Source organism: Rhinolophus ferrumequinum, chromosome 13 (assembly GCF_004115265.2).
Source record: "Rhinolophus ferrumequinum isolate MPI-CBG mRhiFer1 chromosome 13, mRhiFer1_v1.p, whole genome shotgun sequence".
In the NCBI taxonomy this organism is placed as follows: Eukaryota; Metazoa; Chordata; class Mammalia; order Chiroptera; family Rhinolophidae; genus Rhinolophus; species Rhinolophus ferrumequinum.
In genome coordinates this window covers 55939328-55966532 of record NC_046296.1, presented here as the reverse complement: position 1 = coordinate 55966532, position 27205 = coordinate 55939328, and the positions used below count along the sequence as shown (strand labels likewise).

General features: G+C 53.3%; 1 protein-coding gene across 1 annotated transcript in view; it reads left to right on the top strand.

Annotated features, from left to right (window-relative positions):
- KLHL29 (kelch like family member 29) overlaps positions 1–24695 on the top strand; it is a 172546-nt gene extending 147851 nt beyond the window's left edge. Inside the window, 10 exon segments of the mRNA XM_033124873.1 lie at positions 2214–2352; positions 11376–11578; positions 13278–13537; positions 14957–15155; positions 15301–15483; positions 15636–15816; positions 18916–19109; positions 19504–19648; positions 21748–21802; positions 21804–24695. Of these exon segments, the coding sequence (XP_032980764.1) occupies positions 2214–2352; positions 11376–11578; positions 13278–13537; positions 14957–15155; positions 15301–15483; positions 15636–15816; positions 18916–19109; positions 19504–19648; positions 21748–21802; positions 21804–21932 (1688 nt within the window). The 3' untranslated portion in view covers positions 21933–24695.
- Positions 24696–27205: the final 2510 nt, after the last annotated feature.

The following is a 27205-nucleotide window of genomic DNA, read 5'->3' as shown; positions in this document are numbered from 1 at the left end:
CAATAACATGGAGCCTGTTTGTTAAGTGTTTACTGTGTGCCAGGCATGTGGCTGACATGATTTTAACCTTCAACGAAGGAGGAAACTGAGTATTTGGGGACATTGGTTAACTTTCCCACAGTCACACAGCTGAGGGGAGGCAGAGTTCAGGTTTTCCTAGGTCTGGCTCTGAAGCCCAGCTCTCCGCCTGGCGCTTTCCTACCTCCGCCCAGCATTCCCCATCCTGCCCCTAACGTGACTGCTGGAGTGACGTGTCTGAAGCCCAGGTCAGACCCTGTCACTGCTCTGCACGGAATCCCTGGTGGCTCCTCAGTGCCCAGGGGTTACGCTCAAGCCACCTGCCTGCCCCCACACCGAGCCCTCGTCACTCCGCCAGACCTCTGCTCTGCTGTATCTGCCTCACAGGCACTTCCATGCCCTCTACCTGGTGCTCTGTGCCCCGCTGCTCACCTGAGCACACCTGTGAGCAGCCTTCTGGAGGCCTCAGGCAGCGCCATCTCACACACACTCCCCTGCAGGTACCTGGCTGTGACTCCACCTCAGTCTGACGTAGGGGTGGTGGGGGTTTGTGATTGGCGTTGCCCGCACACCTCAGTCCCCCCATGTGGGGTGTGCTCCAGAACCCGCCTCTCACTGTCTTCCTTGGTCTCCAGCAGAGCCGGAGTCGGGTGTGTCCTCACAGAGAAGGGCCTGCCCGACCTCAAAGTCCGCAGGTCCTTGTCCATCCCTGAGCCTGAGCATCCGATCTTCACCAGGCTCTGGGAATACACTGCGAGCTTCCATCCCCATTTCACAGATGTAGAAACAGAGGATCAGGGAGTGTGGGGGCTTTTCCATGGACATACAGATATCAGAGGCCGAGCTGGGCGCAGCAGGGCATCTTGGCAGGCAGCTGATGCCAGCCTGTGTGGACAGAGATGACTGGTAAGGCTGGAGCAGGGCACACTGGAGAGTGTTTCCAGAATATCAGCCAGGGTTCAGCAGAGACCTGCAGGGCTGGGGAGCTGGTGTGGGGCTAAAGGGCTGGACTCAGTTCTGCAGACCACCCTTCCCACTCACCTGCCAAAGGACATGACATGCCTGTTAACAGTCTAGGTCCTTCTGGCCCTCTGGGCCTCTGATGTCCAGCTACCAACAATGCTGAGGGCAGGCGCCACCCAGGAGTCCAGGGCGCAGGCAGGCAGGGCGAGGCTCGTGGGAGCTTTTATCATCCGAAGGCCCTAACTTTTGCAAATGAGTTTATATAATCTAAGTAGAGTAGCAGTCAGGCTCTCCTTCCGCCTTCTGTGCCTTAAGGTGGGTCTGGGAGAAGCTTCTGACATCGCCACGGTTCGGAGCCCATGGGCCTGGCACACTCTTTGTGCCAGCCCCAAGTGGCCAAGACACCAGGCAAAGGTAGGTGTGCATCAAGGTGGGAAGGTCCCAGAGGCCACTACCTGGGACCTGCTGGGGCTGTAAGCCAGGCTGTCCCATGCTGAAGCCCAGGCAAGGGTGGGAATCCTGAATGACCCAGGAAGTGGGAGGAGGTGCAGATAATCCTGCCCCTGGCTTGCTTCTCCCAGCAGTCCCAGGAGTGTGAAATGGGAGGAAGCGCCCACCCACCAGGCCCTCACTCCACCCCTCCTTTTGAGGGATTCCCTCCCCAAGAAGCTCTCCCCCGCCATGGCTGCGTCTAACATAAGAGATGCTGTTTTTGCAGGGTTTGTGGGTTTTATTCCTTTGAACCATATCCAGCCATTATACATCATAAGGCCATGCTTTTCTTGGTATCAGATACATCGGCACTCATTGGCATTTGGAGAACTTGTTCTGTAGTGGGATCACAGTTTTTAGTTGTCTGTGATAACGTATTCTCTATGTTTCCAATTGTCACTATGGGACTCTTTTTCCCAGGCCTTTCAATTTCTGGGTTTGATTTTTTTTTTTTTTATTGTAGTTGGGTTTTCTGTTTTGTTTTGTTTCTTTTTTGTTTTTGCTTTTGAAAGTTGTTATTCCTTTGGTTATGTAGTCCCTCCCAGTTGCTGCTTGTTTATGCATTATGTTTGTGACTTCTTTTGACTGTCAGTGTTGAGCCAGTCTTGCCAAGAAACAGTATCAAGTATTTTCCTATTTCTCTACTTCTTGAAAAAAAAAATTTTTTTAATTAAAAAAAAATCAACGAAAAAAAAACTCTTAATGGGAACCTGGCCCTGTCTGTCTTCTCTGTTCTGCAGAAATGTTGAAGGAATTGAACCAGCAGCGCAGAGCGAAAGCGTTTACAGACCTGAAAATTGTTGTTGAAGGCAGAGAGTTTGAAGTCCACCAAAATGTTCTAGCTTCCTGCAGCTTGTATTTCAAGGACCTGATTCAAAGGTTTGCCTTCCTTCCAGCTGTGGTCGGGTCTGTTCCTTTGTAGGACGCTTTTGTGTCGCTTTTCTCCTCCCCTCTCTTGCAGGTTCCTGAAGCGTGACTCCCTGTCACAGAGCCAGTAGCCATCTCTCCTCCTCCTCCTTCCTCCTCCCAAGTGCCCTCTTACACGCAGCCTCAGAACAGCCACTGCCCCCAGCCCAGCCCACACAGCTTTGCTGGTCCCCAGGAGCCTCTGCCAGCAGTAGACAACACCCCCACCCCACCCCGAGGACCCTGCGTTCTTAGTGGCTCACAAGCTCTCCCTGAGATTAGGACTGTAGACTCCACATTAAGGGACCACTGCACACGGCCCCCCCTGGGCTAGCACAGGGTCCCTGGCACCATCGTCACTGCTGTCGATGGTGACCTAATGCCAGGAAAGCACATTGACCACACCATCCCCTGCTAAGGAGGACGAGGCACCCAAGGGGGCACTTTTCCGCAGCCCGAGTCAGGGAGAAGAGACTTGTAGCCAAAGCCTCCTTCATGCTGCATGTCTTAATACTTGTACACTGAGCCTAAACCGGCATTGTCTGAGGCCAGACCAGGTGTGTCCTAAACACGGTCTCTCTCAGCCTTTGCTCCTCCCCGTCTGCCCTCTGCCCGCCTATTTCCACCTGAATGAGTCTTAATGGTGCATGAGCATCTTTTCTTTTTTATTTTTTCCATTCCGTTGACTTTTTAAAATTTGTCTGCTTCATCCCCTTGCAAAGAAGTCAGGGGCCACCTTCTAGCTCCTTAGTGAGGGAGAGCAGCCGAGGGGGCCAGCCCAGGTAACACTTCCTGTTTCTCTCACCCATCAGCAGATTAATGCCGCTGCTCATTTTGCCTTGCAGCCTCTCCGGGGCAGACGCTGAGCCGGGACTGTGCTCAGAGTGGGAGGACAGGACCTCTGCTTGCTTCCCAATGCTGTGTTTGGACTTGCCAACTAATCCCAGAGTGACTGTGTTTTGTTTCAGGATGGCACACTGGCTGGCATCTCCTTTCCAATCCGTTGTGTCCTTTCACTTAGAGCTGAGCTGCCCGGCGTGCAAGCCCTGCCCAGCCCTCCTGGCCCCAGCCACGCAGGAAGGGGCAGGCTCTTTGTGACTTCCAGTCCCATGGACGGCTTGGGTCTCCCGCCCCTGCTGCTTGGGTTCTCTCTGTCTGAGCACTGGTCAGGGGCATGAGCTCTGGGGTGAAGGGGCATGTCCAGGAGGTCTTTGTGCTGCCACTCTTGGCAAAGTCTGAAATGGGCAGAGACCAGCACCTGGCTTCTGAATTGCAAATGTGGCATCCTAGGGCTTTGGTCCCTGCTCCAGCCCAGCTGGAGAGCACAGAATCGTCGGGATGCAGGGGCAGGTTGGTACTGAGCAGTGGCCCAACGCTGGGCTAAAAATATGTGGGCAAGAGGAGCACAGGGTCCCTCTGTCTGTCTTCAGAAACCTTACATGTAAAGCCAAACTCTTGCACACCACGGAAAAGAGGACACTACCAGATGGGAACCCAAAGTAGTGAGGCTTCTTTAACAGTCCAAAAGGGGAAAGAACATTCCAGGCAAGGGATGGGTGGCTTGGAATGTTCTAGACTGCAAGGAATGTTCTGGAATATTCTAGGCAAGGGATGGGTTGCCTGGAACGAAAAGTTGGGAACAGAGACAGTCATGAGAAGTGGGGAGGGGCAGATGGCCTTTCCAGAGATCAGTGTGAGCTGGGGTGGGAGGGGCAGGCAGGCTCTGACTCCTGGGTTCGGGCCCTGGCCTTGGCCTTAGGTTGTGGACGTCATCAGAAGCAGTGGGGAAAGGATGCCCACCCAACGATGGGAGATGTGCCTCAGTGACCCTAACCAGGTAGGACAGGTACTGGGCCCAAGAGGCAGTCACTGGAGGAGAGAGGGCACCCCCTTGGGAGCTAGGAGACCTGGGTTCTACACCTGACTCTGCCACTTGTCCTATGGCCCCAGGCAAGTCACATCCTCTCTCTCAAGCCTCAGGTTTTCTCATCTGTAAAACAGGATGTTGGTTCGAACGATGTCTAGGTTTCCTTCCAGCTCTGACATCCTAGAGTGACAGTAAGGAGATGAGCAGGGCCAGCCCTGGAGAGGCTTCCCGGGTACAATACCAGCACTAGGACATGAGAAGGGAGAGGACGGGGAGGAAGGTAGGCCCACGGATCAATGTCAGGAGAGCCGAGGGAAGACGATGAATTGAGCGTTTGATATGTCACGTTTCAGCAGCCTGAAGGCCACCCAAGTACAGACACCTGGTAGGCAGCCAGATGGATGGAACCCAGAGAGGTCTGAGATGTGGGGAGCAGGGCTGGGTCTTCAGAGTGAGGGAGGAAGGGAGGCTGAAGCACAGCCCGGAGGTGAAGCTGCCTTTAAGTATCAAAATGTTCACTTGTAGCCATTTTAATTTTACTTCCCTTGTCCTAACTACCCGCACACATCACAATTTCTGCTGATAGCTGCAAACAGATTCTTTCTGTGGGGAGGAAAGCAGACTCTCTCTACAGGAAGATGATTTCCTTTCTGGCCATGTAAAATCCACAAGAATTTCACATTCTTACAGGTCAGGGAGCAGCTGATGTTGTTACCATGTCATTTCAGTCTCCTCGCGTCTGTGACCCTGGAGACTTAACGTGCAGCAGGCTGAATGGCCCAGTGGGAGAGATGTGACCCTGCCCGCTAAAACCCAATCAGGGGCTTCCCTCTCAGGCGGCTGCACTAACATAAGCAGAGGGAGTAGGGATAATCTGTGGAACACGGCCTCCTGGTCCTTCCCTTCCTGAGGGCCTTACGTGAGCACTGTCAGGGGCAAGTGGCCTGTCCTCTGCTGTCCCAGGACCCCCAGGCATGGAGACTCCGGGGGCTTCACTCCTTCCCACTTCCAGCCTGGGGCAAGTGACAGTGCACCCCTCCCGTCCCAGTGAGCCCCAGGTGTGGATGCCACACCAGGAGCCACAGGACAGACAGAGGGACACCTAGTCATTCAGTACTCGGCTTAGCAGACAATCAGGGCCCCCTCCTGAGTGCCAGGTCTCACAGGAAACACTAGCCGAGATGGAGATCTGCCTTCGGGGAACCCACAGTCTGGGAGGGGTGAAAGGGTAAAGCAGAGCAAGGGGCAGAGCAGGATGATGCAGAAAGGGAGGTTTAATACATCCAAAACTTTTTTAGAAATAGGAGCCACAGAGAGTGTCACAACAGAAAGAACTGTAGGAAATCAAACTTATTTAACAACAACAAAAAAAGGAGTTTGAGGCCAAGTGCTAACTCTATGGGGGGCGGGGCGTTCAGGGACAGCCCGGGAAGAGGTGGCATCTGGCAGGGGTTTTGAACCCAGAATGGGATTGGCCCGGCAGACGAGTGGGAAAGGCTGCAGACAGCAGAGGAAGACGTTCAAGGCAGAGGACAGCTGGGGGTGCAGGGTCCAGTTAGGGCACTGCAGGCACCTTAGTGCTCGTGCTTCTCCAAGTGTGAGGTGAGCACGGAGGAAATGAGGCTGCAGGACACAGGGGCAAGATTGCAGGGCTTTGTTTCAGGCCTCGGGGTGTCATGGTCAGATCTGTTTTGTGAAGATGATAATCAGACCGTAAGCAAGCCAGAGAGCAGGTCTCAGAGCATCCTCTCCCAGCGAGTGGCTGGGTTCCTCTTCAGCTCAGCTGCCCTTCAGCCCTGAAGCCATGCAGATGTCCTACCCAGAGCCCCTGTTCTCCAGGTCCAGGCTCCAGGCTGAACCCCCACTTTGTCACATGTCCTTTCTTCACATGTGTTCATACCTTTGGAGAGACTGCAGCAGCTTCTTTCCCCTAGCCTTCCCTTACTTAGTTCCAAACTCTTCTTCCCCTGATGAGGGCAAGACCAGCCCACAAGGAGGCTTGTAGAGACGTCTCATGTCATCCTGGGAATCCTCCCCCTAACCCAAGAAGTAGGTACCATGAGTATCCCCACTTTGCAGAGGAATAAACTGAGGCCCAGAGAAGTTTACGTAGCCAATAGATTTGAGATTCAAATAGCAGTCTGACCCCAAAGCTCACGCTCTTACCATCCATTGCTAACCCAGAGGAGAATGAAGTGTAGTTTTATTTGTTCACAAAGTCTGTGAGGAAGGAAAACAAAATCTCAGGGCCAGCAGTGTGGACCCATGTGCAAGGAAAAAGGACACAGAGATTTTGTGTGTGCGTGCATGCTGTGTGCATGTGGGTGTGCTTGTGTATCTGTTGGCAACACTTGTAACTGATCATTGGATCTGCCCAAAGAAGACATACTCCCCACCTGAGACAGGTACCTAAGTCAGGGGCACTCACTCTCACACCTGCAAGGGGGCCATGTCCTCTGGCGAGAGGTCTGGAGGCCCCGGAGGATTTGGAGAAGAGCAGTGAGGCCAGAGCCAAGCCTTTGCTGAGAAAGCTGGAGCTGCCCACCATCCCTTTGTGGCCCCCTCTGAGTCCCTGTGACAATCGTGAAAACCCTAAAGCAAAAGGAGCGGCTTTGTCTTTGGATAAAGGGTAGTACTGTCCCCCCTCGCCTGCCTCCAGGCTGGGGGGTGGGAAGGACCCTGCAGAATTGAGTGGAGGACAGGACAGTGGGCGGAGCCCCGGGTTTCGGGAAGGAAGGAGGATATGTGGAGCAGACTAGGCCTAGTGGGGTCCTGGGGTTGCAGCCTCCCAAGTCCAGAGTCACTTCTTCACTCCAGTGAGCAGGGCCTAGATCTGCCCTGGCTTTTCTTTTTTGGCCCTTGGAGGAATCCCTTCACTTGTTCCCTGGGTGCCAAGGAGCACTCAGGGATGGTTGGAGCCACAAGGGGCATTGGCTGCAGTCAAACTGGCCAGATTGGCTGCGGGACCATCAGAGAGGACAGGGACCTTTCTTCTTCAGAGACAGCGTGGCCACCACCCTCCCTGGCAGCACTTCCGAACCCACTCCCCAAGTCCAGGTGAGGGAGGAAATGCATGGCCCCAGAGGAGGGCTGACTCCTCATCACAAATGGGACAGAGTCCTGGCCCTCTACCTCCCAGAGAAAACCCTCTTCTCACAAAGCCTGTCGGAGCCAACGACACATTTGAGCTATATAGTCTCTGTTCGTATTGAATGAAAATGGATGGACAAATTGATTTGCGGAAGTTGATTTCACAAACCCCATGTATAGGCTCTGGGCTTCTCATCCATCTCCCTCTCCAGAGGAAGCTGAAAGGATCTGAGTGGCACAGATCCCGGACATAGGGGTGCCTGCTAGACTTTAAAGCAGTAATCAAACCGTATGCCTCTGCCCTCCTTCCCGAGCAGTCTGCCCCCTTTCCTGGTGGAGCAGACAGGTGTGGCTGTAAGATGAGTAACAAATGGAGAGATTCACACACCTCAGAGGCTGGCAGAAGGACATGAGCAAGACCCATTGTCCAGTCACCATGGGTGGGCCACGGCGCGCCTGAGCTGCCCAAGTCCTCAGGACCCAGGAAGACTGGTGCGTGCCCGTGTTTGTGCCCTGGAGCTGATGGCATGCCTGGGCTCCTATGCATGGGGCAGGGTCAGAAACACATCGGAAGGGCAGGGACCTCCTGAGCAGAACAGGGCACCGGCCACATTCGGCACCTGCTCCGTGACTATCTCCCCCCCACCACTGCCCCACACTTCCCTCCCCTTATTCCAGGTCCAACTTGCAAAATGAGAGCATCTGATCACGGAGGTGTGTGAGGGGTCGGTGAGCGACTCGGTCCTGAAGGCTGGAGAGGGCAATTCTTATCCCAAGTAAGAGAATTGCTCATGGGGGGCGAGGGTCTCAAACATTTTCATACTTGGGACGAGGTGTGCCTGGTACATCCACAGATCCAAGCCTGCCAAGCAGAGGCTATGTGCCATACCCTGCGCTCTCCCAAGGCCACAGCCCCTCTTGGGAGAAAGGGACCCCAGGAAGCTTTAGCGAGCCCTGTGTGGGCTGAGCAGCACCAGCCTGCCCCTCACTCCCACGCCCAGGTGTCAGGTTCTAGTCCCAACCTAGCAAGGTTCTCACTGCCCTTTCCTGCCGTGCCTCCTGCCCCGCCAAGGTCATGGCAGGACCCTGAGCAGCTCCTCAGATACGCCATGAGTGGAACAGGATGCTGCGACCCTGACACCCGGCTCACAGCAGGGACAGATGGTCATCTTTGGAGGACACGGCTCCCTATCAGTGACCAGGGCCAGCCATCAGGGTGATGCCTCCTGGGATCTCCCTGCTCAGAAGGAAGAGGCCTAAGGAGCAGTGTGACAGTCACGGACACACAGTGACTGCGGCCTCCCTCGGCCCCCACCACCGTGTGAGCCACACCCAAACATCCACGGGCAGGTGAACTGTACGAGGCCTCACTGTCTGGGGCCTCGCCTTCTGCAGACCCTGAACTCAGACACCTGGCAAAGCCTCCATCGTGTTCCCAAGTATTCCTCTGAGGCCAAGTGAATGGCAGTTCAGCTCCCAGTGTCTGGCATCTGGCCCCAGCGGCCTCCAGCCACTCCCCGCAGATCCTTTGCCCAGCGGCCCCCTCTGTCCCTGGGTGGCCCCTACCGGGGTGCCTGGAGGAGAAGAGCCATGGCCACAGGCCACAGGGACAGTGGTCCTCTCCAACCCTGGACAGCACCTGTGATGGTGGACATCCTGTGTGCCTCCCCATGCAATCCTTGTGCTCGTCAGCTATGCTGGCCCCACCCTGTCCCCAGGACCCTGTCCCTGGCTCAGACTCTGGCCAAGACAAGCATCTCCCAAGAAGTGCAGCCATGCTGGTCCTGTCAGACCCATCACTCACTCGGGGCCGTGGGCTCCCCTGGACTTCCATCTGCTAGACAGCCCTCCTCACAGGTGGTTCCACGGTGCCCAGGATCACATGTCACATGCATTTCAGTGTGTGTGTGTGTGTGTGTGTGTGTGTGTGTGTGCACGCGCATGCATCCTGAAGTCCCATCTCAGCTTGTCAGTGAGTTTGGGCTCCTCTGCTGAGGACTCGTTGGGAGGCAGGAAGGACTGGGGGCCTTGGCAGAAGGTGAGCAGCCCTACTTTGGCCTCGTGACCTCTGCAGAGTACGTACGAAGGGTGAGGAGGACAGGTCAGACAGTGGCATGTAGGACAAAGGCAGAGGCAGCAAAGACTTAGAGGTTGACCAGATGGCCCCTGAGGCCTGGGCCATTCAGAGAATTTCTGTGGTTTCAAGTGATCACCTAATGAACTGTTTTTATACTTAACAAAGTCTCCCAAGCATGGACATCCCTCCTGACGGCACAAGACCAGCTGTGTTAAGTCACTTTAAAGTCACACACGCAGGGTGTGTCTATGGGTTTGAGAAGGGGCTCTGCTCAGAGCCTCTGTTCAGCAGCACTTTCTCCCCTCAGCTTTCTGGGGCTGCCCAGGCCTTGGAGGCAGAATGCCCCTTCAGGCCGCTGGTTGGATGAGCCATTCTGTGGGGAGAGGAGCCCAAGGCCCTTACTCAGGCACCTGTCCCCTGCCAGGTCATATTTGTGTTTTAAAGGCCAGGGTCGGTGGGGGGGGAGAAGGGGACGGGCAGTGCCTAACCAGAGAGAGTGTCGCTCTAATGGTGGCATTTCAGGTATTGTCATGTAGAACAGACTTTCCTGGGAAGGTTTTTCAACCTGTCACGTCAACTCTCCATGGGACTTGAGACATCATCCAGTTCAGTACCCTTGTTTTGCAGAAGAGGAGCCTGACAGCCAGAGAAATCAGGGCTGCCCATCTGTCGGGGGCAGAGCGGTGGCACCCAGGTCCCTTAGCTCCCTGCCCGCATAGGAGTCAGCCTCTCTCTGAGGCTAGCCTGCCCGCTTGCCAAAAACCTCCAACACCCCACTGCCAGCCACAGGTGCACCCAAGGGACCAGGCAAGACAGTCTTGGACCCTGCCCTCCTCGGGAGTGATGGGAATACAGAAGTCGTTCCCAGCCACAGGGCTGAACCCCGCCCCAGGCAGGACCCGGCTCGGTGAGACAAGCAGGGCTGGTCAGAACGGCCGAGACGGGGGCCAAGCCGATCGCCTCTGAGAAATCTGCCTCCTGATTTTTAACGCTCTGGGTGTTTTTCCTCCTGGTCACTTCTGTATTGGTGTGATTTTTGCTTCATCTTATCTGTTTCCTTCCAGGTCCAGCTTTAGGGCGCGGCTGCCAGGCCTTGGGAGCCTTTGCAATGGTTTTGTATTTCTGTAGACACCAGATATAAACATATTTATATATTTGTGTCCCTCCCCTGCTCCCCCCAGTTCACAAGCCCGATGCACACTCTACACGCAGGCCACCCTGACCTCTGACCCCGTGTTCCATGTGGCAGGAGGCCCCGCCCCGGGCCAGGTCCCAGGTCATGGCTGCTGGCTGTCTGTGGCGGAAGTCCTTGGTCGTTCCCCCTTCCCTCCTCCCAGCTCTAACCATTCTGTCCGTCTATCTCGTCTCGTCCTCAGTTTCAAAGCAATGTCATGAAGGGCTTCCTTTCCATGCCTAAAAGGAAACAATATGTTTTTAGAAAGAGGTGGGGTTGGAGTCAGTGTTCCGGGACAGCGTGGGGCCTTCAGTCTTTGGGGCCATCAAGAGAGTCTCCGGATTGGCTGTGATCACAGCCAGTTGGGAGCCTCGGTCTCGTTGGAGAACCTCCTATCGGAGGTAGACAGGCCCCGGGCCCGAGACCTGCCGGCCTTGTTTGGCGGAGACGCTGGGGCCAGCAGCGGGCTGAACCGTATTGTTTCCCTTTGAGGCCCGTCCTGGTCCTCGTCCCCATCCACAGCTCATGCTTTTTGATTTGCATCTTTTTTTGCATGGACATGCCGAGTAGTGATAAGCAGGGTTTTCTGTTCTTTTGGGGCGTCTCTGGTCAGACTCTTCTCTTTCAGATCCCGTGTAAGGTCGTTAGGTTCAGGTGTGTCACTGCCGTGTCCCTTGAGTCCTAAAATGAAGGGTGTGACCGAGGTGTGCAGGGAGATCTAGCCCTGTGAGGAGGCGGCGTCGCGGCCGCGGGGTGGCAGGTAAGGACAGCCTGGTCTCTGTGCCTAGGTCGGTGCAAGACGGCAGCCAGTGCGGCCGGGAGAAGCTGGAGCTCGTCCTGTCCAACCTGCAAGCTGACGTCCTCGAGCTGCTGCTGGAGTTTGTCTACACGGGCTCCCTGGTCATTGACTCAGCCAACGCCAAGACTCTGCTGGAGGCGGCCAGCAAGTTCCAGTTCCACACCTTCTGCAAAGTCTGCGTGTCCTTTCTGGGTGAGCCCCAGGGACACCCCTGACACCTGGGGCAGGGGGAAGAGGGCAGATGTGCGGGAAATTCAAAGACAGCTAGGATTTAGAGGGGAGGGCTGTGTGTGCAGGCCCACTTCAGGTGAAGCCGGAGTTCACAAAGCAGTTCTAAGATGATAATTCGGGTAACTGTATGCAAAGAGCTTTGCTCCCCAGCATGACAGAGGACTCCTGTGCATGGCTTCCCAGGGCCGGGGAGGCTGCACTGTGACCCCAGGCGGCTTCGTGAGGACAAGTAGGGCCGCAAGGTTTATGTGAATGGCCCGTTCTTTCGTGGGGAGCCTGGGCCCTGGCGTCACATCCCTGTTCTCTAAACGCTGAACAAAGGAGCCACAAACTTTTTTTCCCTTTAACTTAATACCTACACCACACCAGGTATCCACACAGGTCTAGACGTGTAAACTGTCCCTTGGACACCCAGAGCTGCTGCTCAGGATGGGGACTGAGTGTCAGGGCTTCCAGCAGACCCCCCACCCAGAGAACACACTTACTTTACAGTTCGGAGCTGCCCTGCTTGAGTGACAGTAGGGAGAGGGAAGGGTAAAGACGAGAGTCACAAGAACCCATGGCCAGAGTGTGGAGTGCAGAGAGAGAGAACTAGGAGCTAATCCTGGAGACAAGAACAGATCAGGCGGGAACAGCCAGGGGCCTGAAATGTGACCCCGGGGGAACCTAGCAATTGAGAAGGGCCAGTTTGGGGACAGAGTTCCAGAGAGCAGTTTCCAGGCTCTCGGCCTCACATGCAAAGGTGCTGGCTCGGGTAGTGGATGGTCATCAGCTGTGACTAGCTGGTCATTAGCTGTTACTGGTTAGCCATTAGCCACTGATACAACTGCTGTGGCTAAGCTAGCAGGCATGGATTGCGGATTGTGGATTGCGGATTGCAGAGGCGGGGATTGCAGTTAGCAAGTGAGGTTGGTTGGCAGGCAGAGAAGTGGACGGTGGATTGCTGATCGTGTGGATCCTGCTTCCTGTGTCTCCAACCCAGCCACCAGCAAGAATATAGCAGTATGACTCCCCTATCTATGTCTCCGTGGGTGTTCCTTTTTGGCCTCACCATGTTCTGCATTCTTATGTGGGGAGTGGGACCAGAGACCCTGCAGGCCACCATGTATGACAGCCAGGAACCACAGCTTCAGAGTTAGGCTCACAAAAGTATGGATGTCCTGGGACCCAGACACTTCTAGGCTAGAATAACCGTTAGTCAGATCTCAGGAGAGCTGACCAGACTGACCTCAGGACTAGAGACCAGGTGGGGTGAAGCTGAGGGCCATGGGAGATGGTAAGTGAGCGTGTGTGGGGTGTTACTGCTGCCGTGACCCTAAAATAGGAGTCTGCGACCCCACACATGCCTGACACACTTACGGAAGACACCACAGCCTGTGCAGTGTACCCCTCTCCTCACCCCACGGCCCACAGGCAGTGAGGGAGCTCCGAGTCTGGTGCCAACACCGTATAATCTCGGTCCTGCTGGGGCCTGTAGGAGGCCCTGGGAGAGTCCACATCAGATGGGGTGGAGGGAACCTCAGGAAATGGATACAGGACCTGGACTTGTAGGGACTCTGGATGCTGGAGGCAGGTCACCAGGATACACAGGGACAGATGGCGGGAATCAGTGGCAACCCGCTCGGGGCCTACAGTCAGTGGCCTGTGCTCTCGCCCCCAGAGAAGCAGCTGACGGCCAGCAACTGCCTGGGGGTGCTGGCCATGGCCGAGGCCATGCAGTGCAGTGAGCTCTACCACATGGCGAAGGCCTTCGCACTGCAGCTCTTCCCCGAGGTGGCCGCCCAGGAAGAGATCCTCAGCGTGTCCAAGGACGACTTCATCGCCTACATTTCCAACGACAGCCTCAACACCAAGGCCGAGGAGCTCGTGTACGAGACCGTCATCAAGTGGATCAAGAAGGACCCCCCATCCCGGGCGCAGGTAAGGCCTGCCCCTCCCTCCCAGCCCACCCTTTCTCCGGTGTCTGGGGCACAGTGCAGGTGTGGCATCTGGAGCAAGGATGAAGGAAGGTAGAGCACGCCGGATCTGACCGGCCATGGCAGCGTACAGGAGCCAGCAGGCCCGGGCACAGGGAGGCTGGAACTGCTCCCGTGGGCAGCAGAGAGTGGAGGGAGGGATGAGAGATGAGAAATCAGTCACCAGAGGATTCTCCAGGGCTGGCATTCCACCTGCAGGAGACCCAAGCTGACCAAGAGGTCACAGAGCATGGTGGACAGCATGAGGGCCTGCAGGGAAAAGTGTGTGCCTGAGCCAAGGTGCCCCTGGGGCTCCAGTGAGCTGAGACCCAGCAGGAGCAGCCCCACCCAGCTCAGGTTATTGAGAAGGTGGAGAGCACCTGGACCAAATGCAAATCACACTGGAGATAGGAAACCACTGTGCACATGACAGGAGGGAGGTGAGTCCCTCAGAGGGGACAGCTGGAGGAATCAGAGCCAGAGTCCAGGGCAGAAGGAAAGGAGGGCAGGGTCCCCAGGAGGGGAACCTGAATCACAGGAAACCAAGCACAGCCCAGCAGGATTTCCGGGCCAGAAAGCACCAGCTGGAGGCCCCACTAAGAACGGGATTGCCTTGGTTCCAAGGTGTCAGGAGCCCCTGGGAGTTAGTGAAGTCACACAGGCGCCACATTCTTCTGGCCACACACACTGCTTTCCTTCTGCTTCCTCACTCCCTCTTAAGTGGGTCGGCTTCTCTGTCTCCTCCTCAGGCCCCCCCTAATCTCACCAGGATTCCTACAGTCATCTCTGAATGGTTTTCCTGCCTTCAGTCTTCCTCCCTCCAAGTCCATTTCTGCCCTGCAGCTTCAACACAGAGTGACAGGGTCCAGGTGCCAGTTTGAGGCAATGGGATGCCACTAACGGGGTTTGTTAGTATTGGGGAGACACAGGTTGTGACAGTGGTGACTTGCAAGTTTTCCAATTGGTCACCATCAGCTTCCCTGGGTCCTCCCATCTGTTCCTGAGTTCCTGCGGTGTGCACACCTGTCTAAGGGCTGGGTCACCCTCACCTAAGTCCCACTGCAGCCTGGTGTGAAGCAGAAGCCCATGAGCGGGGTGGAGGCAGGAATGAGGTGCTGAAGAGACAAATGGAAGGTCCTCCCCAGGGTCAGCTGCAGCAGACCACCCGTCCCGGTCCTTCCTGTCCTCCTCGCCTCTGGCTGACGGGAGCTCCCTTTGTCTCTGACGAGGCTGGGTGAGCGAGTACGCACATCCCCAAGCCAGACAGACTGGCATTATCCATGTCGTGCCGTCCCACACCCCCACTTTCTTTCTTCTCGTACAAGCCACAGGGGTGGCCCCTCTGTATGATCTGAGAAGGCTCCGTGTGTCCTTGACCTTGCAGCATGCAGCAGAGCTCCTGGCGGTGGTCCGCCTCCCCTTCATCCACCCCAGCTACCTGCTCAACGTAGTGGACAATGAAGAGCTCATCAAGTCGTCGGAAGCATGTCGGGACCTGGTCAACGAGGCCAAGCGCTACCACATGCTGCCCCACGCCCGCCAGGAGATGCAGACGCCCAGGACCCGGCCCCGCCTCTCAGCAGGTATCCAGAGACACGGCCCGAAGCCCCGACACGCAGGTGCTGTGGCGTCAGCCCGACTCTGGGTGGTCCCCCCCCTAGAGGCACCGGGTACCGATGCCAAGAGTGTTGGGGTGTGTTCCAAAGGTGCCCATCTGTGTCCCTGCAGGTGTGGCCGAGGTCATCGTTTTGGTTGGGGGCCGTCAGATGGTGGGGATGACCCAGCGCTCACTGGTGGCCGTCACCTGCTGGAACCCACAGAACAACAAGTGGTATCCCTTGGCCTCACTGCCTTTCTATGACCGCGAGTTCTTCAGTGTAGTGAGTGCCGGGGACAACATCTACCTCTCAGGTGAGGCCCTCAGGGCTGGGCTGGCCTGGCCTGGGCTTCCCAAGGGGGCCCTCCTCCACAAGTCGGGGCTGAGGAAGGCCAAGGCCCCGCCTCCTCCTCCCGCCCCCTTCCTCACTCCTGCCTGCTCTCTGGACCTCTCTCCCTGCCTGCAGGTGGGATGGAGTCAGGGGTGATGCTGGCCGACGTCTGGTGCTACATGTCCCTGCTCGATAACTGGAACCTCGTCTCCAGAATGACAGTCCCCCGCTGTCGGCACAACAGCCTTGTCTACGACGGGAAGATTTACACCCTCGGGGGACTTGGCGTGTCGGGCAACGTGGACCACGTGGAGAGGTAACAGGGCAATGATCACAATAGGGGCCCCTCCGACATTCACCAAAAGCTCAAATCGCACTGCTCCTCCTTCCCAACACCCCCTTCCCCCAAATGAGATGACTAGAGATGGGACATTTGTCAGGTGATTGTCCCAGGCTCTTCACACACAGCAAAGGGAGAGGACTGGGGATGACAGCTGCCCTGTCACTGAGATGGGGCACTCTTTTCCCGACAATCCATTCAGGTGTCAAACCAGCTGAGGCACGAGACCCAGTGTTGGCAAGGCACAGGATGGGCTTGGCTGGCCTGGCCTGGCAAGCAGGGAACACACGGGACAGGAAGCGCCCGCCAGAGACTTGCTGGGATTTCAGGCGAAGCTGGAACCAGTGGCCCAAGTGTGTACTGTGCCGCTGGCTGTGCCTCCATGTCCTTGCCAAGTGGGAGGTTACACTCCAGGGGCTCCCTTCCTCCTCCCTCCATCCCACACATCCCAGGAAACCTGCTTGTAACACAGGGAAGGACCTCTGCACACAGGTCTGGTCAACTGCCTAGACTTCTTCAGAAAAGAACATAAGCCGATGGCCCCCAGAACCTCTGCGTATGCCATTGGACATAGCGGCACATACAGGGATCAGGTGTCGGCATGGAAGTCGGCAGCAGAATGGGGAAGGGGGCCGTCTTCGGTGCAGTCCTGCTTTTGGAGAAACAAGTGCCCCCGAGAACGATGACTTAGGCTAAGCTGGCCCAACTTTCAGCCAGGAGGACGCAGCAAAGCTCACCGGAGCCCTTTCCCACGTCCTTCCCACTCCCTCACCCACCACCCTGGCCCACATCAGCTGCCACAGAGAGCATATCTTCCCCTGCGACAGCTTTACGCCTGTGGAGCCACACATACCCCTCAATTTGTATTTTTCCCTTGGTGGCTAATTGGACACTTGAACAAATGTTACAGCAAAGAGGGTTTCAGAGTGAGGCAGGCTCGGTATGTTCACTGTGGGCTTTTAACTCCCCAAGTGGAGCCCAGAGATAGCTCAGTAACATTTAATTGTCATATTGATTTGGAGATAATGGGGAATCCCTGTGTGATTAGAGGATGTTAATACTGCTGTTGAACCTGGGTCAACCCTAATGCTGACAGCCTTCAGTGGGGCCCACTGCACAGCCATCGTGCCCCAAGCCTTCCAGAAGCACCGGCTCCCAATCGTTTGTCATCCAATAATAAACACATAAAAAAAGGAGACATTTTCTATGTAGGAGTAAACTGAGCTAGATCTGTCATCCTGTCTTGCTTTTGTCAGCTATTTTAATCTCCTAAAGACATTGATTACTCATTTTGCAAACTTACACTTGTTGATAAATACAGGGATTGTTTGAGGATCAAATACACCAGGAAGGGGACTAGCTCCCCTCCCATTGGGCCAGGGAGCCGTTCTCCAAGGCCTGGGAGCAGCCTGTACCGGGTTTCCCTGGGGGGCTAGGCCTTTTTTCTTCCATGAAACATCAGCTGGGCACAGAGGGAGCGAGACCACCCTGAGGCCCAGTAGATGGAGGAACAGTCCAGGACAACAGGGCACCCTGAGCCCTTTGTCATCCCACTGGTATCTGTCAACTGTTCTTGTAGGGATAGGACACAGACTTGAAGACCCCTGGGTCTTGTGCGTGCAAGTGGTGGGGAGGGTGCAGGCCTCCCAAAGAGCACAGCTAAGCCCCTTGGGCAAGTCAAGTTCGATGCCACATGGTGGCAATGATGAGAATTCAGGGTGACAGGAAGGTCAGGGTAATGGGGACAGACATCAGGGTGCTTTGTTCCCCAGGAAGCACTAATGGTACAAATTGCTCGTATATTGATAATGAATGAGCTATATGATGCATTATAATTATATTACATTACTGTATTACAGGAATAGAGCAAGATTATATAATTATAGATTAAAACAACAGTGCAATAGACAAACCTGTATTATATCATTATAATAAATAACTGGGTCTAATATTTTATAGCAATGGATCGCAGTAGCTGTGGTTACTGGATAAATGATAGCAGAGCGCCTCACTCGCGCGGGGTCATTTGCATGTCATTAGCATATCCTTCTCAAGCAGCAAGCTCACAGATTGAGCTGACGGAAGGCTTGTGGCTTGGCAATCAGCCACCTGGAATACCAAGCTCTCGGAAAATTTGCGTTAGGCGGAATGTGCCATTATACCGAAAGCCTGAAGACTAACAGCCACATAATCTTCCACTGTCTCCCAGATCTTTCTGCGGGAGCTCTTTGGATCTCTGCCATATTGGCTTCAGAACAGATATCTGAACTTCTGACACTGTCCAAAAAGACACTACTCCCATCACCTATTAGCCACATATCATTTGTCTGGGTTTGAATTGAATCAACCCTGCTGCCAGATCCCAAGTCTTCACAAGCTCAGAGCTGGAGGTAGCACAGTTCCCTCACCCCCCACCCCCCTCCAGAGGCCAGGGGCACCAGCCAAGAGAGGTCATCTTCCTGGGTCACAGAGCTGTGACTGGGTTATGCTCGTGCTCAAGGGGTCTCACGGGGAAAAGTGGGCCCAGTGTGCTTAACCAGTGAAGGTTGTGCTGAAAAAACCCACAGCAAACCTGTGGGTGCAGCAAACCCGCGTTGGGTCCAGAGCACACAAAAAAAGCAGTCGACAAGGTGATGATGGACCTGCAATGGGAGGTCCAGAGTAAATGCTTGTGAGGGCAGCCGCAAAAACACTTGACACAGACGCTGAGAACTGAGACCCAAGCTGCCCCAGAGAGAAAGAGCTCGCGATCCCAGTTCCTTGGCCAGTTCTGACTCCTCCTGTCAGCTCCTCCTGTTCTCGTGTTTATCCCTGTCTGGTCTGGAACTCATATTCCATCATCTTCCTCCAGGTTCAAGAGGAAGCCTGAGAGAGCTAGTTTGGGCAAGAATCCTGGGTGGCCTTGTGTGACTTGTCCCAGGGTCCCCAGCTGTGTGATCTCGGGCCTGTGCCAGTGGTGCCGAGGGCAGAAAGCACTTGGTGCTGCTCCCCAATGTCTGCTGCCCGCCTTGGTGTGGCCCTGCTCCGGACAGGGCGCACCTTAGACCCTAGGCTCTTTTTCTCCTCTCTTAACAGGTACGACACTATCACCAACCAGTGGGAGGCCGTGGCCCCTCTGCCCAAGGCAGTACACTCTGCAGCGGCCACCGTGTGCGGTGGCAAGATCTATGTGTTTGGGGGCATGAATGAGGCTGGCCGAGCTGCGGGCGTCCTCCAATCTTATGTTCCACAGACCAACACGTGGAGCTTCATCGAGTCCCCAATGATTGGTGAGAACCAGCTGTCTCCTCAGCCCAGGGCCAGTGCTGCATCCCACCTCATTGTTTCTTTCTGTCTCAATAAGCCCAAGCCCAGAGGACTGGCTAAGGCCAATGGTTCTGCACACGCAGGGGGTGGGAGGGGGAAGCAAACGGTTTCTGCACAACACAGGGGATGGGAGGGGGAAAGCAAACCCCAGGCAAAGTACACATGCGGATCCCACTACCTGGACAGAGAACAAGGTACTGTGTGCACCAAGTGCCTCCTGGCCCCTGACCTTGTCCTCAGGCCAGTGACACTGGCAGTCTTTCCAGGTCCCTGCCTCTGGGGGGCCCAATGGGGAAGAAAAGGGGAGGGAAGGCCAAGAAGGGATCCCCTGACCTGCCTGCCTTGCTCTCCCCACAGACAACAAGTACGCTCCCGCCGTCACCCTCAATGGCCTGGTATTCATCCTGGGTGGGGCTTATGCCAGAGCCACTACCATCTACGACCCGGAAAAGGGGAACATTAAGGCAGGCCCGAACATGAATCACTCTCGCCAGTTCTGCAGGTGAGGGGACCGCAGCAACTCAGCCAAAGGGGATAATGGGGGGCAGGAGGGACAACAGGAAAGGCTGGAGCACAATGAGTGACCACCGGTGATTTGTTGACCAAAGCAATTCCCAGGCCAAGAGCAGCACCCCCTGCACCAACCACGGGTATCGATATGAGTGCCAGAGCAGAGTGTGAAGCACGCCCAGGCAGCCCCTGGCCCCAAAGCCCAGCCCTGTGGCTCCATCTGACCCCATCTCAAAGCCAGAAATGAAGGACTTTCTATAGGGCCCAGGTCCTTCGAGGCCACATGACAGGGGAGGGTGGTGTCGTGAGGTCAGCTCACCCCCACGACCACCTGCCCCATCACAGACCGGAGGCAACACCGGGCCAGAGCTGTACGATACCCTACATGGGACAAGTGGCTTTTTGAAGAATGCTCTGATGGCATGCATGATCCTGATGGCCCTTTGGAGCCGGACCCAGTGAGAGACATCAGGCACAGCTGCCCTGGAGTCTCCAAGCTGACTGGGCAGAAACACACACAGACCAGCCCCCGCAGGAAGAGAGGTAGTAGTCAGAGTGTAGTTTGGTTCCCAGTTGGCCTGGCCCTGTGGTCCAGAAAAATTAATTCCCCTGGGCAGTGGGACACAGACCCTGCTCTTCTGCCCCATCCTTTCCTGGACTAAGATGAACAAGGAGGAAGAAGGGGCCACCAAACCCCGTTATCAGCATTTCCATAGCAGAGCCCTCCAGAAGACATCTCGTGCCTGTGAAGAGGTAATCACCAAATCCTCAGTATATGAATAACATGAAGCAGCTACTGAGTGCCCACTGTTTGTGTGCCATAGCTAGAAAAAAGCTGTAACCTACTATCCTGTCACGTGACCTTGCATAAGGAACTTTCCCTGTCTGGGGAAGTTCTATCTATGAAACAAGCAGTTGGATGAGACAATGAAGATTCTACAGTTCTCTAGCCTCGCTTTCATGTCCCATACTCTCACTGGTGGCCACGTGCAGGGCAGCTCTGACGAAACTTTCCACTGATAAAGACAGCTGGAGCTCAGCACTGCGTGTGGGGAGGACTCCCACACCTTATCTGAGAGACTCAAAGTGCGGCAGAAAGATTTGATGCCTGAGGGGAGAGTGAAGCTGGGTCTTGCGAGAGAAGCAGGGAAAGATATGCCACAAAGGGAGAAAGATGAGGAGCCCGGATGGCGTGGAAGGATTAAGAGAGAAGGCTGGGACCTTCGGTGTCTGGTAGGAAGCCTAGACTGACGTGTATTGTTTGGAGGCTAAAAATTTCAGAACCGGGTGGACCCTTTGAAAGGGTGCCTGTTCAGTGTCAGGAGATAGGCAAGAGGAAATGGCTATTCGCTGAAATGAGCGAGAAATCTGGGCTAGAAATGTGGACCTGTGTGACAGGATGGCTGAGTGGCAGTGAGGGAGGAAGTGCAGACAGGAGCAGGGTGTGGAGCTCGGCAGACTGAGACACAGGACCAAGCCAGGCCAGTGGCGTGGCACAGGGGAAATGCGGGTGACTGCAGGGAGCACGCTGGGCCTGACAGGCCTGGGGGGCAGCAGCACCTGGCCACAGTTGCGGAACCACAGCCGGAAGCTCTGACGCTGAGCACCTCGGCAAGGGTGGAGATCACAGTCACGTGGCCGATGCTCGGTGATGACTTACCCCCCATCATCCTGTCCGCTGTCATTCTGTGAGTCACGTCCCCGACTTGATCTGAGTGGTAGGTAGGAAGGCTCTTTATGGGCAACAGGGAACCGTGCTCAATAGAGACCCAGCGAGGGGAGCCGAGCGCCTGTGCACACAGGCTGGTCACCTCCCAGGCGTCTCGCCCGTCCGGCAGGTCCTGGGGCACCCAGTATAAACAAGTGTCACCCGCAGCTCAGAGGGTTAGTACGGCACGGCATCCTGATTGGCTCTGGAGGAAAGATGCTTTTCTCAGACCAGCTTGGGTCAGAGAGCAAAGAAGAGCCGTGAGATCCCATATGACTTTTGCGAAGAGGACAGGCGGCCTGCAACAAGACAGGGTGTCAGGAACCTATCTCCAGGTCCAGGTGACCGTTCAATGTCTGATGCTCTTTGCGCTTTCCCGACAGTGCCGTGGTGCTCGATGGCAAGATTTATGCAACTGGAGGGATCGTCAGCAGCGAGGGGGCCCGCGCTGGGCAACATGGAAGCCTATGAGCCCGCCGCCAACACATGGACCCTCCTCCCCCACATGCCCTGCCCTGTGTTCAGACACGGCTGCGTGGTGATAAAGAAGTATATTCAAAGCGGCTGACAGCAGCAGAACGCCCACACGAGACTGTGGACAAGCTGGTGAGGCAACTGCTGCTCACAGTGATTGATTTTCAGCACCACCAATAAGAGGCCGACAAACACAATCAAGGCACCCCACTGCGTAAACATTCAAATACTCTCTACATTGAATGTAGAAAATCATCCTCGCCTTTGGGGGAACGGGGGCTTAGCGCTCAGAGCAGCAGGGACCACCACCGGAGCGGGCGTGGCCTCTCGGCTCCTGCGGAACTTGCTCTGAACGGAGGCGCTCACTCTGCCCGGTGCAACAGAGTTTCACATATTTTTCAACTGGGAGAGAGAAGCTGTTTTTTCCTTCCTGCAGAGCAAGCGTGACCCCTGAACAACCACAGACCGGTGATCCTATGACAAAATTAGGCGTCAGGCTCTCTTGGAATAAGATCAAAGTGTCCTTATCACTTTGATTCCTACTTTTGTTTTTAACCAATCTACACTTCCAGTGTCGAGAGAAAACAAGGGACAATAACTGTGCGGCATGGGCCCGGGAGGCTGCTGGTCCCCACTGGGGCTGAAAAAGAAGTGCAGCCACCGTGCAGAGGCAAATGTGGCTGCAGCAGCACTGCAGGGGCAGCCGTAGGGGCAACTGGGGGGAGCCGGCTGCCCTTCACAGGTTTTTCTACCATGTTTTCGTGGGAGAAGGACAGGATGATCGTGCTAGCTTTCCCTTATCCAATATGAATTATTTAGATTTCAAGGCATTTTCTTGATACACAAAAGGCTATTTTTAAGTACTGAGAGGAGGAGGCGCAGAGGGAGAACGGGAATTCCCAAAGCTCTTTGTAGGTAGTGCCAGAGTGGGGCATTGCTCTAATTTTCTATGTGCAGAGTAGAGGATCTCTCCTAGGGAGGAGGGGTAAATGCCCCGTTTTATTTTTAGAAAAAGTGACTCCCAGTCAGCCCCAGAAAAGCGGTGCCTCATGCAGGCATTGTCAGGAAAAAAAGAAAAAGAAAAAAAAGATTCTGTTCTAGAAGGAAACACCAGTCCAGCTCCCTCCATGAGGTAAAGCTGAGGACCCAGGCCAGGTGGGAATGGAAGGAAGGAGAATAAATGTCTACAAAGCACAGGAGACTATTTTTGATATTTATAGCTATATATTAAGGCACCTGCCACAAGAGCTCCAGGATGGGTCCAGCCTTCTTAGATGAGCCACGACAGCCAGGGCCTAAGGGCACGAGCAGAATCACTCTCCTTACAGCATGTTAACCCGGGAAAGGGAAGCCAGGCGGGAGGTGACACCACCGTGGCTCAGGCGAGAGAGGCCTTCCACTAACCCTCAGACCCTCAACCCTCACGCGGTGATCAGTTTCCATTCCAGGGCAAGACCATGCCGCCGCCACTGAGCTGTTTAGTTGAAGTTGGTACCAAATACACATTTACCGTTTTTATACCTGGGAAGTCAACTTGCTGTCATGTCACGATAAAAATCATTTATAAGGAGAAAAGGACAGGACCCGCTTTCATTGTTTCAGTATTCGATGACACAGAATTCCACTTCCAATGTCGGGCATCAGCTTCTAGCACTTACAAGCGTGGCTCCCACTCGAGAAATACTGAGCTTCGTTATGCAGTTTTTAATATTATTTCTTCTTTTAAAAAGTAATAAGCACAAAACTACATACATTGTATGTCATTTAAAAGTATTTATGTCAAACAGGGTGCAAGTGTGAACCCAAGGACTGGAGCACAAATTTCTAACTGCCTGGGGCAGGGCTAATGTTAGCATTGGTGAGCGTCTGCCTCCAAAGGAGGTGTTAGCGGTCAGCAGGACTCAACACAGATGGCATTGAAATTCCGTTTCTCTCCTCATCTATCACACTGGAGCAAAACTGGCTATTTCTGTGAATGATCTAAAACAGGGTTCTCTGTAATGGTATTGTACATAGTATATGTTTATTGTTCTTGTTATATTATAATAAATATATTTATAGATCTAGACTCGGAAGCCCATGTAATGTCTTATGTGCCACTGTACATGCCACAGTGATGGGAAACCCCAGGGCAGGCCTGTTCTTCCTCATACATCAGCTGTCTGGCTCCTGTTACTGTTACAGACTGTAATGCACGTCTTGATGATTAGAAAGAACAGGACTCCTTAGCAAGGGAACGTATAGAGCTGAAAGGAAGCCAAGAATAAAGGGCCATTAAAGGTCAAAGTTGAAAAGTACTTGCAAACACTTTGGAATTGCCTGTGGGGGTCTTCCTTCAGTTCTAAGTGCTCTCCTTATTAACACTTGTGCAGCTGAAACCTTCCACATTAGCTTCCCACAGTCTAACGCCGGTGCTGGGATCCTTTTTTGGGGGGACTGTGCCAAAGCCACGTGCACCCCAACACATCAGCCTGAGAAGAAACAACACACATACTTTCTCCAGGAAGAACAATGAGGTGTGATTTCTACCCTAACATTCAGTCCAGGTGGCCTCGCTGCCTTTTTCAGTCTCGCCTGATGCTGTTCTCTACCATGTCACTTAGACAGACTTTGCCCTGCTAAGGGTACCCCATGCAAGGCTTGCAGGGTGAAAATGGAGACCACCAGATAGGACTGCCCACTCTCTTACAGGGAAAGAAGTTTAGATTAGTAGAACAAGGTAGATTTACAAGCATTCCTTCATCCCCAAATCTCATCGAGACCTAGTGTCTCCTTGCAAGAAAATGATGTGAGAAAAGTGGGCCAGGGTAAGTGGGAGTGAGAATTCAAAGAACTTGGCTGAGGCCTTATATGAGGGAAATATACACTTGCCAAATGAATATCTGAGTGGCTCAGCTGGTTGGCAGCTCCGTGCTCCTAATGCTGAGGGTCGCTGGTTCGATTCCCACATGGGCCAGTAAGCTGCGTGAGCTTGCAATAAATAAATATCTGCGATGATATATTTAACAACATCAGTCCTAGGTGAAGAATGTCTGGTAGATTCCAATGGTGAAGCACTGAAATTATATAAGCTATTATAAAAACCAAGCAATAGTTTTGTCACTTCTTCTTTGTCTACTCTATTTCCCAAAATCCAGGGAAAAACCTGTTCTCTGGGTCTATGAAGAATCTGTATACTTTTGACATAGCTCTGGAGTGATAAAAAAAAAAATTAGATTTTACCATAAAAGATGTGTGTCCACTACATTAGGAGCCCAAGTAACCATGGGGAATCTCTCTTGTTGGCCTCAAGGAACTATCCTCAGACCTGGCACGGATGATGACAAAGTTCATTGTGACAATCACAAATGGAGATGGATCGCTCTGTGTGTGTGTGTGTGTATGTGTGTGTGTGTGCACACGCACATAGACATATGTGTGTAAATTTTTTTAAAAACTCATAGCCAAAATAAGAAGTCAGGAAAGTATTTGCAGTCCATATGACACAGGATTAATATCTTCACTAAAGAGTCCATGTAATTCAATAAGAAAATGTTAAATGATTCCAACTGTTAAGTCATAAACAGACCCGACAAAGAGGAAACATTGCTAGTAAACATTCAACAACAAAGTTCAATACTGGTAGTTATTAAATAATGAAACTTAAAATAATGAGGTTACATCTTTACCTACTAAATTACCTTACCAAAACCTAAAATAAGGGTGGGGGAGGAGTTCAAGCCCTGAGGAGGAGTGGTGAAACTTTTGCGTAGCGCCAAGGGCTTGTAAACTGAAATGGCCTTTTAGAAAGCAATGCGGCAGGTGCCGGGTATCCAGAGCCTAAAGAGGACCTGACCCAGAAATCCACTTCTGGGCATCCACAAGGAAATCATACCAGCTACGGGTGAGTCACAGAAGAACAACCAGCTCCCATTCATTGACGCACACTATACGTCAGACTTACAGCATGGAATCCTGACGATTCTAAGAGACAGGTACTAAAGACATACAATACAGAAAACATTGTAAGAGAGAAAAAGCATGATTCATATTTGTGTATGATCCTAGTTACATAAGTTATATATATAAAGATATGTAAAATATGTATACAAAAATGACCGGTTCGCAGTCATAAAACTACTATTAATTGTACTGATGGAATTACGTATGGGCAAGTTTTCTTCCCTCTTCTCCAAAATGTATATAAAGCGATGACATTACTTTTATAATAAAGATATATATTTTTTAAATGGGAATGAGGGAGAGAAAGTATTCTTTCCCCTATAGTCTGAGAAATTTTTGAAGATCATTTCCTACCTTGGGCACCATAAGCAATGGAGATGTTAGAAAGGGTTCAGAATAAAGTAACAAAGAATTCCACGTAATCGAGAGGCTCCAAGATGGTGAGGTAGATAAACGCTGTCCCTGTCTCCTCCCGTGACCACTTTAAAATTACAACTACATTACAGAACAATCAACCTGGAGAACCATCTGAAGTCTAGCTGAACAGAAGTTTTATCAATAAGGAAATAGAAATAGAGAAGCCACATCGAAACTGTGAAAGAAAAAAAAAGAATTACATATAAGAAAATGAATGCCAGTAATAACCCAGTCTTTTATTTATTTTTTAACCTGAAGGCCAGGGTGAATGAATGGATTGTAGCTTTCAGTGCATGAAGATGTCCATGAAAAGAGATGAACATCAAACTTCTCTGTGTTCCTGGAAGGTCAAGTAAGATGAAAAGGACAACAATGAAGGAGGAAAAATGCTAGTTCAACATAAGGGGTACACGTATTAGTGCTGAAACTCTGGAATGAGTTACCAAGATCCTTGTGAAGATCTTCTCTAATTAAACCTCGAGAATACATTTATGTAACATAATTGCACACGCTCTCATTTTATCCTCTCTGTTACCCTAAAAGGCCCAGAGCATCATCTTCACTCTTTAAGAGGAAATAGTGTGTCAGAAAAGTTAAGAGACTTGTGCAAATTAGCTATGCCATACCCCAGTGTTCTCCATACATTATCGCATTTCATCCTCCCAATAGTCCTGCAGAGGATGGGCCTCCCCAGTACACAGGTGAGGCCGCAGGTGAAGCAGAAACTTAGTCTGAGGCACATTGATATTCAGACCCAGTTCCGTCAGACTCCACAGGGCCTGTGCTACATCCCACGGCCTCTCCCGTCTGGAGTTGCATGGCCTTCATGACTCCAAAACTAAGGCTTTTTCTTCCTCCCCAACCTATCCCAGAAACCAGTTGTGGGGACAGGGTCCCACAGAGCAGTTTCCGGGCTCTCGGCCTCACGTGGAGGGGTGCTGGCTCGGGTGGTAGATGGTCGTCGGCTGTGGCTAGTTGGCCATCAGCTGTTACCGGTTAGCCATTAGC